At 67.5% G+C, this 10392-nt stretch overlaps 1 protein-coding gene across 1 annotated transcript; it reads left to right on the forward strand.

The window, feature by feature from the left end:
- The first annotated feature begins 3082 nt into the window (after positions 1–3082).
- On the forward strand, positions 3083–9822 carry GAREM2 (GRB2 associated regulator of MAPK1 subtype 2). Its single transcript, XM_032103199.1, has 6 exons — positions 3083–3254; positions 4619–4759; positions 6196–6326; positions 6791–7900; positions 8445–8608; positions 8723–9822. The coding sequence occupies exons 1-6, from the start codon at positions 3143–3145 to the stop codon at positions 9573–9575; spliced, it is 2511 nt and encodes an 836-aa protein (XP_031959090.1). The 5' UTR covers positions 3083–3142; the 3' UTR covers positions 9576–9822.
- The last annotated feature ends 570 nt before the right edge of the window (positions 9823–10392 follow it).

Raw genomic sequence — 10392 nt, forward strand, 5'->3', positions numbered from 1 at the left:
CATCAAGGGTTTTTTTGTATAATCCTTGTTTTAAACGTGAGCTTTTAATTTGCTTGCAGGGGCTCGGCTCCCTGTGTGTAACCCCTTTGTAGACGCTGTGCTCGTCGCAGGCACAGGTAGAGCCCAGGCCACTCGCTGGTGCCACTCGCTGCCGCCGCCGCCCCCTCGTCCCTCCCCGGTCAATAAAACTGAGCTGTTTCTATCGGGTCTATTTCTGTTCCTGTCCAAGCTCGAGCTGCACCCGCGGGCTCAGGCGGGGCGGGGCCGGGAGGAGGGAGCAGCACGAGTCGGTGCCGATGCTGAAACAGATAAAAACCCCCTAAAAAAAATAATAATAACAATGATCATGTCGGAGGAGTTTGCAGTAACTTGATGTCTGCTGGTATCTAAACTCCCTGCTAGTTCCAAACTAACTGCTTGTGAAACCTCTTCTTGGAACCCCAGCCCAGCCCTGTGGAGTAGAGAAGGGCAGCGGGAGGTGTCAGCAGCCCCTCCGTGCCCCCGGCCCCGCCCGCGGAGGGAGCTCAGCGCTGCTCTTTTGTCACAAAAATAAAAGTGTTAAACGATGAAATTGGTCCTGCTAAACCAAACCTGAGCTTGGCTCTGTCCCACGGCCGTGTCACACGCCAGGGTCGCCGGGCGCTTCGTGCCCTCGGACTCGGACGGTGGAATAAAACAGCATCAAGATCTTGGATTAATTCCCATGCCGACAATTTTTTACTTAATCTTTTAATATTTTTGCTACTCCACTCTGGCTTTTTATTTAAAACACATTCTTTTGTACCACTTACTGTATCAAATTGTATAAAAGATCACTGTCCCATTCTTGGTCGTACCAAGAGCAAATAAAAGCTTTTATAAACTTGCAGTGGTGACTTCCTGGGCCCCTTGAATTCCCTCTGGCTCCGGTGGGAGTGAGGCCAGCCCTGGCTGCCCCTGGAGGAGGTGGGATGAGTCCCCCCAAACCTTCGGGCCTCCAGGACTGCTTTGGCTGGGGGTAGAGCTGTTCCTCCTGCCTTTTCCAAAGCTGCCGGGGGCGTTTTCCAAGGGCAGGATGCTGGGAAGTGCAGCGGCGGGTCCGAGGCTGCCCCGTCCCTACGCGGAGCCCTCGTGGGTGGGGAACACCCGGCTTGGGGCTGCGAGGTCTCCTTTGGGGTCTCTGCTTGGAGAGGGCCTTTGCCAGCGCTTTTGTGGGAGCTGTTCCAACCCGTGTTCTGCACGCCAGGCCCTGCCCTGGATGGGAAGCCGGGCTGGCCGTTCCAGTGCTCCAAGAGCCCGCACTGCTGTGCCAATGTCCTTCCGTACCCGCCCTCGCCAGTCCCCTGTGCCAGCGCTCCAGCCCCCGGGGCTCGGTGTTCCCGGCTCTCCTGCAGCCGCTGGGGGGTCGGGGATGTCCCCCCCAGCAAAGCCCAGCAAGGGACCATCCCGGTGACAGCAGAGGACCCATTTCTGCTGCTGCCCTCGCGCCGCCACGGTGTCCCTGTTGCCACAGCGTCCCCACTGCCGCGGTGTCCCTGCTGCCATGGTGTCCCCGTTCCCATGGCTCCGGTATCCCGGAGAGGCTGTTTTTGTGCCGCTGGTGGGAATAAAGCTGGGAGTGTGTCATGGCCGCGGTCCTCGGCAGTCCCTGGGAGGGGAGGAGGCCGCGGGGAGCAGCTCGGCGATCCCAAATCCTCCCGATCCCGGAGACTCACCCGCGTCCTGCACTGGGAAGGGGAATTCATCTGTCCCCTGTCCCCGGGGGCTCAGGGCGTGGGAGCCCTGCACAGCCATCCATGGATGGGGGATTCTGAGGGGGAACTCCCAGGGGATCCTCGGGGAGGGGGGGCCTGGCAGGGACCTTCCCCCATGGACGCCGTCCAGCAGCTCCCGGCTGCTCCTTGCCCGTGTCACCCCGGCAGTGAGGCTTGGGTCTTTCTCCATCCTCCTCCTCCTGCTGCTGCATCCTCCTTGCTGTCCCCATCCCGGCTCTATCCTATCCCTGCTCTGTTCCATACGTGCTCCTTCCCTTTCCCTGCTCCTTCCCCATCCCTGGTTCATCCCATCCCCGCTCCTTCCCTGTTCCTGCTTCATCCCTTTCACTCTTCCATCTCTGCTCCATCCACTCCCTGCTCCGCCCTGTCCGGGAGCCTCCCCTTGTGCTTGGCTTGGGGGGCAGGTGACAGCACACGGTGACATGTCCCCAGGGCTGGGCACTGGCCCTGCCAGCACTTGCTGTTTCCTCCACTCCTTCATCCTCCTCAGCCCAGTCTCCAGCTGCCCAGGGAGTGAGGATGCAGCCAGCAAAGGACCGGGGGTGGGGGGAGCCCGGACGAGACGCTACAGAGCAGGACCGGGGCTTCTCCGCCCCCCGGGCTGTGAGTGACCGAGGGGTGCGGGGACCCACCGGGTCCGGTGTCCCCAGCTCAGGGTGGCCGGGAGTCCCCAGGGTGCGGGGTCTCCGCTCGGGGTGACGGTGACGTCCCTGCCGGGGGTCCCCCCGACTGTGATGTCCCTGGCACCCTCTCCCGGTGCCATTCGGGCTCCGCGTCCGTGCGGCAGCGCCGGGCCGGAGGGTCCCGGCCGGGACATCGGGGTGTGGGGCGGCATGGGGGTCCCCCGCCTGTCCCCCACGGGTCCCTTGTGCCCCCCGCAGCTCCCGCTTGGGACCCCCCGGCAGCTCCCGGCGACTCCGCGCCTCCGGCAGCGGGACGGGATGGGGGAAGGATCCCTGGGGCGCCCCTCGCCCCGTTCCCTCGGCGGCCAGAGAGAGCCGAGCCCCCGGGACCCCGGAGCGAGCCGGGGCCGAGCCCCCGGGATCCCGAGGGCGCGGGCGGAGCCGCTCCCCCACCGCGGGGCAGCGCGTCCCCCCCGGACACCCCCGGAGCGGCCCGGCGGGGGATGCCCGGCCCTGGGGGGGGATGCCCGGGCGGCGGGGGATGCCCGGTCCCGAGGGGGTGTCCCGCACGGGGGTCCCCGCCCGCCGCCGCCTCTCCCGCCCCCGCCGGGGGGGTTCCGCCTGCCGGGGCGGGCGGGCAGGAGGGGCTGGGGGCGGGCGGGGGGCGGCTCCTCCTGCCCCGCTCCCGCCGCCCCCCGCCCCCGGCCCCGGCCCGGCGGCGGCGGCGATGGAGCCCGGCCCGGGGCCGGCCTGAGCCGCGATGCGATGGAGAAGCTCGCGGCGGGGCTGGCCCGGCTCCGCTGGAGCCCCGCGGCGCTGCCCCTCGACGCCATCGTCAGCCAGTGCCGCCTGCCCACCCTCGTCTGCCTCGGGCAGGGTGAGCCCGGCGGGGGAGGACACGAGGGGGGGATGAAGTCTGGAGGGACGAGAAGGAGGAGGGAGGGAGGGAGGTTGGAGTGATGGGGAGGAGGAGGAGAGTGAGAGGAAGGCTGGAGGGACCAGGGGAGGGAGGGAGGATGGAGGGACAGAGAGAGTGAGGCTGGAGTGATGAGGAGGAGGGAGAAAGGATGGAGTGATGAGGAGGAGGGAGGGGTGGAAGGCGGAGGGATGGGGAGGGAGGGAGGAAGGTTGGAGAGTGAGGAGGAGGAGGGAGGGAGGTTGCAATGATGGGGGAAAGGGAGAGACGAAGGACGGAGGGATCAGGAGGAGGGAGGGAGGGAGGAAGCCTGGGGGGAAGAAGAGGAGGGAAGGGGACTGGAGTGATGAGGAGGAAGGAGCGGTGGAGGGCAGAGGGATGGGGAAGTGAGGAAGGCTTGAGAGTGAAGAGAAGGGAGGAAGGCTTGGAGGGAGGGATGGAGAGTGGAGAGAGGAAGAGGAAGATAGGAAAGATGGAGAGGTGAGGAGAGGGAATGGTGACTGGAGAAGTGAGGAGGGAGAGAGGAGGGCTGGAGGGGTGAAGAGTAGTCTGGAAGAGGCTGGAAGAGGCTGAAGGGATGAGGAGGAGAAAGACTGGAGGGACCAGGAGAAGGAAGGAGTCTGGAGTGCTGAGGAGGAGGGAGGAGGGAGGAAGGCTGGGGGCCAGGTGAGACATGACCAAGCTGCTGTCCCAGCTCCAGGGCTGCTCTGGTCGGATCCTTCGGGGCAGAGGGGGGCTGGGGCAGGGGAGGCCGGGGCCGTCCCTCAGGGGGGGTCCTTGGCCTCCTGCCCCGTGGTGGGGGGAACTTGTGGGGCCCAGGCTGCCCCCACTCCTCCCAGCCACGGCCCAGCGCTTTGCCCCACTCTCACCCTTCCCGGTGACACTCCGGAGGCGCTGGCACCGGGCTGGCAGGGGCTGGGAGCCACCGTGTCCCCTCACCACCTTCCCTGGTGGGACACGGCCTGGCTGGGGGGGCTGGCTGTGACCCCCCGCCCAGGCTGAGTGGGGAGCAGGGGGTGTGGGGGTGTGGGGAGCGGGGGGGTGCAGGGCCCATCCCGGGTGCGGGGTGGGTGGGGGGCCCTGGGGGTGTCGGGGTGCCGCGGTTCTGGAGGGCTCCGGGGGGGGCCTGCGCCGGCCCCGACTCAATAAACTTCTTGTTTGCGGCGGCTGCAGCTTTTCAGGGGGGACAAAGAAATTGTTTCCCGGGCAACTGGCGGCTCTTGGCAGCGGCACCTGCTCATCCCTCGCTCTGTCCGTCCGTCCGTCCAGCGGCGCCGGGGGCGGGGGGGGGGCCTGGCGGTGGTGACAGCCCTGTCCCCCCGCAGGTGAGCGCGTGGAGGGGGTGACAGCCCAGGACGTGCTGCTGGTCCACTCGTGCCGGCAGTGGACGACGGTGACAGCCCACAGCCTGGAGGAGGGACACTACGTCATCGGGCCCAAAATCGACATCCCGCTCCAGTACCCAGGTGGGGGGGCTGGGGACAACCGGGACAACGGGAATTGGTGTCCCTGGGCCAGCAGAGCCGGGACCTGCCCCCCTCCCTGCCCGCTGGGGCTGCTCCAGTAAGGTCCAGTCTGGGGTAGGGGATGCTCTGGTTTGGGGGCTGCGCCTGGCAGAGCTGCAGGGGTTGCAGAGGGGGCTGACAGGGATAGGGATGGGATTGGATGGGATGATGGAGACAGGGATGGGAGGGGAATACGATTGGGATGGGGACACGGGCAGGGATGGGTTGGGGATGTGGATAAGAATAGAATGGAATAGGGACACGAGTTAGGATGGGACCGGATGGGATGCAGACAAGGATAGGGATGAGGATGGGGTAGGATGGGATAGAGCTGGGAATGGGAAAGAGATGAGGAAAAGGGACAGGGATGAGCTGGGATGGGATGAGGAAGGGATGGGGACAGGGAGAGTGATGAGGAGGGGATGGGCTGGGATGGAGAGGAGCTGGGGCTGGGATGAGGATGGGGATGGGTTGGGGCCGGCAGTGCAGACGAAGGTGCTGAGCTGCCTCTGCCGGCAGCCGCCAGAGCCTTAATGACCCCTCTAAGTGCTCCATGGCGGTAATGAGCCCTGCTAATAAATAAATAATGGGAAATGGAGCGGGGGAGGGGTTAATCACCCGTCCCCCGGGGGATGGAGGGGGGCTGGGCAGTGTGTTAACAGCCTTCGGGGGCTCGGCCGTGCCAGCGGTGCCCCGGGATGTGGGGCTGACCCGGCTCCAGCCTCGGGTGCCCCCAGAGCCAAGCGAGGGGCAGCCGTGGCGCAGCTCTGGTGTCCCAGCTCCGCCGGCCGGGCGCGGCGATGGATTAATATTCCCCTCAGGTCCGTCCCCGGCAGCCGATGCCGGTGGCGGCGGCTTCGCTGTGGCCGCAGCTCCCGCTCCTGCCTTTCCCCGCTGCTGCCGCCGAGCCCCCGCTGCCCTGCCCTGCCCAGCGCCCCTTCCCGGTGTCTCTCCCACCCGAGGTGTGGGTGGAGCGGGGTCACTGATCTGGCAGGGCTGGGACGGGGTTTTGGGGGGTAATGGGCACCCCTTGCAATTTGAGCTGCTCTGGGCGTGTTCTTCCACTCACAGGGACGCTTTTGGGGGGTTCCCGCAGCTCTGGGGGTGCCGAGTGGCACTGCTGAGACACCCCCTGTACCCTGCGCCTTGTCCCACCCAGAAATCCCCCAGGTGCTGCTGTGGGGGGTGCAGCGCCGGGGGACGCTCTGGGGTCCCCTTGCAGCACTTTGGACACTGGCAAAGCCCACGGGAGTGTCCCCAGAGACGTGGTGGGGACCCCAGGCTGCCTCAGGGGTGGCTGCCCCCCGTGAAGGGCTGTGCTGGTCCCGGGGGGTGACAGCAGGTCCCTGTGAACAGTCGGGCTCCTCTCACCTTGGCGGGCTCGGGGGTCCCCGCAGGGAAGTTCAAGCTGCTGGACCAGGACCGGGACCTCCGCGAGCCCGTGCAGTACTTCAACAGCGTGGAGGAGGTGGCCAGCATCTTCCCAGACCGCATCTTTGTCATGGAGGCCATCACCTTCAGCGTGAAGGTCCTGGGGGACTGCAGGGGATGGGGCTGGGGCAGCAGGGGACACTGGTGGGACAGCAGGGAGGGGTGGTGGGATGTCAGGGGACACCGAGGACAGTGGTGGGACAGGAGGGGAATACTGGGGACTAGGGGTGAGGCAACAGGGACTTCGGGGGTTGGTGGAACATCAGGAGAGGATGGTGGGACAGCAAAGGTTGGGGGTGGGACACCAGGGGTGAGTGGTGGGATATTGGGAGTATTGGTAGGACACCACTGCAGGGTGGTGGGAATAAACGGGGGAGTGTGGGAAAGCGGGGGTCGGAGCTGGGACATCAGGAGAGAACAGTGGGACAGCAGGGAGTGGTGGTGGAGCATCAGGGATGGTGGTGGGATACCAGGGATGGTGGTGGGATACCAGGGATGGTGGTGGGGTGTCAGGGGCCCGGGGCAGGGCAGCGGGTGCCACGTTGGGGCTGTCGCGGGCAGGTGGTGTCGGGGGAGTTCAGCGAGGACAGCGAGGTTTACAACTTCACGCTGAACGCGGGGGACGAGCTGACGCTGATGGGGCAAGCGGAGATCCTGTGCGCCAAGACGGTGAAGGAGAAGTCGCGCTTCAACACCCTCCTGCGCAAGCTGGGCAAGGCGGCGCCGGCGGCGGGGGCGCGGCAGGTGAAGGGCAAGATGCCGTGCCTGATCTGCATGAACCACCGCACCAACGAGAGCCTGAGCCTGCCCTTCCAGTGCAAGGGCCGCTTCAGCACGCGCAGCCCGCTGGAGCTGCGGCTGCAGGAGGGCGAGCACACCATCCGCAGCATCATCGAGAAGGTGCGGCTGCCCGTGAACGTGGCCGTGCCCAGCCGGCCCGCCCGCAACCCCTACGACCTGCACGCCATCCGCGAGGGCCACTGCTACAAGCTGGTCAGCATCATCTCCAAGACGGTGGTGCTGTGCTGCATCCTGCGCCGGGAGGAGCTGGTGCCCTTCCACTTCCTGCTGCTCACCGACATGCCCCGCTTCCAGCTGCCCGAGGGGCTGCTGGCCGGGGACCCGCAGCTGGAGAAGCTGCTGCGGGACAGCGCCGCGTATTGCCACGACCGCTTCAACCCCGACGAGTACTCGCGGGCCGTGCGCGAGGCCAAGCCGGACTTCCTGGAGGAATGTGCGAGCCCGCGGCGCCTGCGGCTCTGCCTGCCCGCCTGCGCCCGCGACGAGCTCAGCCAGCCCCTGCAGCGCCTCTCCCTCTGTGCCTGCGGCTCCGGGGGTCCCCGGGAGCCCCCCGCCCGCTGCCAGGGACCGCGGGGCCTCGGCGGGGGCACCCCGCGCCCGCCGCTGCCCGACTTCCCCGACCCCGACCGGGAGTACATGACGCCCGACTGGGCCGAGCCCGAGTTCAGGACTCAGGAGCCGCTGGAGATTCCCTACGAGGAGCTCTGGAGCAATCCCAGCCCCGAGGGCTGCTGCGAGCTGGGCGGCGGCACCGGCGGCCGGCCGGACCTCGTGTCCTTCGGGGCTGTCACCCCGCGGGGCTCCCCGCACCGCCTCGGGGACGAGCCCCGCGGGGACACCCCACCCCCTGTGCCACCCAAATCGGAGGCGGTAAGAGCCCGGTCCTGTCCCCAGGGATGGGGAATGACATCGCTGGGGTCCTGTCAGCCACTCCCTAGCAAGGCCAGCCCCATGGCAGGGCAGCCCGACCCCCGCCCCAGGCTCCCTGTCCCCTGGCCTTGGGGTCCCTCCCCAGCTCTGCTCGGTCACCCAGATCTTCAGACCTCACTCCCCCAGGGCTGCCCATCCCCAGATCCTCAGGGCCGCCCTTGCACCGCGGTATCCGCGGTTCCCCAGGGCGCTCTGCACCATGGAGTACCTGAAGCTCTTGGGCTGCCCAGAACCGTGCAGTACCCAAATCCTCTGGGCTTCCCTACACAACGGAGTAGCCAAAATTTCAGTCTCCCCTTCACCACGGGGTACCCCAATATTTTGGTCTCCTCGCACCATGGGGTAGGGGGTCCCAAGTGTCCCCACTGGCACCCAGAGCTTCGTGGCTCGGCAGGACCGGCTGTCGCCGAGCCCCCCATCACCCCCTCCAGCCGCGGGGATCCCCAGCTCCCCCTGGGGCCCTGACGGCGCTGCCCCGTTGCAGGTGAAGGAGGAGTGCCGGCTGCTGAACGCGCCCCCGGTGCCGCCCCGGGGCAGCCGCCCCCCGGCCCCCTGCAGCCCCCCGGCCCCCCTGCGCTGCCCGAAGCTGGCGCCCGCGCCCTCGCCCAGCCCCAGCCTCTCGTACTACTCCTCGGGGCTCCACGACGGGTGAGTTGCTCCGGGGACACCGGGGTGGCTGGGGGGGGGGGGGGGGGTGTAGCTGGAGCCCGGGGATGGGGACGCAGGCGGGGGGTGATGGTGACACTGCCCTCGCTCCGGCAGGTCGGCCCCGCGGAGCGGCAGCGGCTCGCCCTCGCCCGACGCCTACTCGCTGTACTGCTACCCCTGCACCTGGGCCGACTGCAAGGCGGCGGAGCCCCCCGGGCGGCCGCTGCCCCCCGCCCAGCCCGCGCCCAGCTCCTGGTCCGACCCCTGGGCGTTCCCCGAGCCGGGCGCCGGGGCGGGCAGCGGCTGCTCCACGCCGCTGCTGGGGGCCGAGCCCCCCCTGAAGCCCTTCCGCAGCTGCCCCCGCCTCAAGCCCCCGCACCCCCAAAAGCGCTTTGCCCCCTTCGGGGCGCTCAACCCCTTCGCCGGCCCGGCCGAGTGGCCGGAGAGCCCCGAATGGCCCAAAGCGCCTTCGGCCCCGGCCGCCCCCTCCTCCTCCTCCTCGCCGGAACCCTTCGCCCCCGCCGAGGAGCCGGCGGCTCCCCCTCGGCCCCCCAAGGGCTTGGACGGGGACGGCATCGTCATCCGGGGGGCGGCCCCGCTGTCCCCCGCCGTCCTGCGCGGGGCCGAGGGCGTCACCCGCCTGTACCTGGCCCAGGGTGTCATCGAGGTGCCGCCGGCGGCGCGGGCGGACGGGGGGGCCCCGCCGGCCGCCCCCCGGCCCAGCGGGGACAGCCCGGCCTGGCTGCCCCCCGCCGACCTCTCGGCGCTGTCGCTGGAGGAGGTGTCCAAGTGCCTGCGCTTCATCGGCCTCTCCGAGGACGTCGTGAGCTTCTTCGCCCGCGAGCGCATCGACGGCAGCATCTTCGTGCAGCTCAGCGAGGAGATCCTGGCCGACGACTTTCGCCTCACCAAGCTCCAGGTGAAGAAGATCATGCAGTTCATCAAGGGCTGGCGCCCCAAGATCTAGTGCCACGCCGGGGGCTCCCTGCACGGCGGGGCCCCCAAGGCACCTGGACCGCGGCTCTGAGTGGCCCCGCTCCCGTCCCTCGCTGATGCTGCAGGTTCTCCTCCCCCCTTGCCCAGCCCTCCCCCTTCCCGTTTTAACACTGGACAGTAATTTTGGCCCCAACGGGCTGGAAAACACTGGATTTTGCGTCGGCTGGTTTAACTTAATCCTTGTGGATTAGCATAATAAATGTACGGGAGAGTAATGAGCCCCTGGAGAAGGCCCTTGCTCGGGGAGGAGGGGGAGGGGCCACTGGGGGGATGGATGCTCTGAGGGGTCTCTCCCCTCCTTGCAGCCCCTTCCCATCTCTTGGGAAGGAATCCATCTCCCCCCCAAGGGCAGAGGCTGCTGTCTGAGCTGTTCCTGGGGGGATGCCAGGGCCTGCAAGGAAGCGCCCATGGCCTGAGGGATCCCCAGGCACAACATCCCTGCACGCAGCAGCAGCCCAGGCCCTGCTCCCAGAGCAGGGGCAGGTGCCGGGAATGCTGAACGCCCCAGGAGGGCTGAAGGCTGGGTCCCAGCCCCGTGCCTCCCCCAGCACTCAGCAGAGGCAGAGGAGATGATGTCTTGGCCCAGTTTTCAGTCTGGGAGCTTTGAAAGACAGGGAGAGGTGACATGAAGAGCAGCACTGTTCAGCTCCTGGCCCAAGGCCTGCCAGGGCACAGGAAAATGGCTGGAAGCTGGAAAGGAAGCCAGGGAGGGGGAGCTAGGCCAGTGACAGGTGCCCGGAGATTTAAAGCCTTTTAGTTTAACTTGAGCTCTCCCCACAGGGGGCCCT

This window comes from Corvus moneduloides, chromosome 3 (genome assembly GCF_009650955.1).
Source record: "Corvus moneduloides isolate bCorMon1 chromosome 3, bCorMon1.pri, whole genome shotgun sequence".
Classification (NCBI taxonomy): domain Eukaryota; kingdom Metazoa; phylum Chordata; class Aves; order Passeriformes; family Corvidae; genus Corvus; species Corvus moneduloides.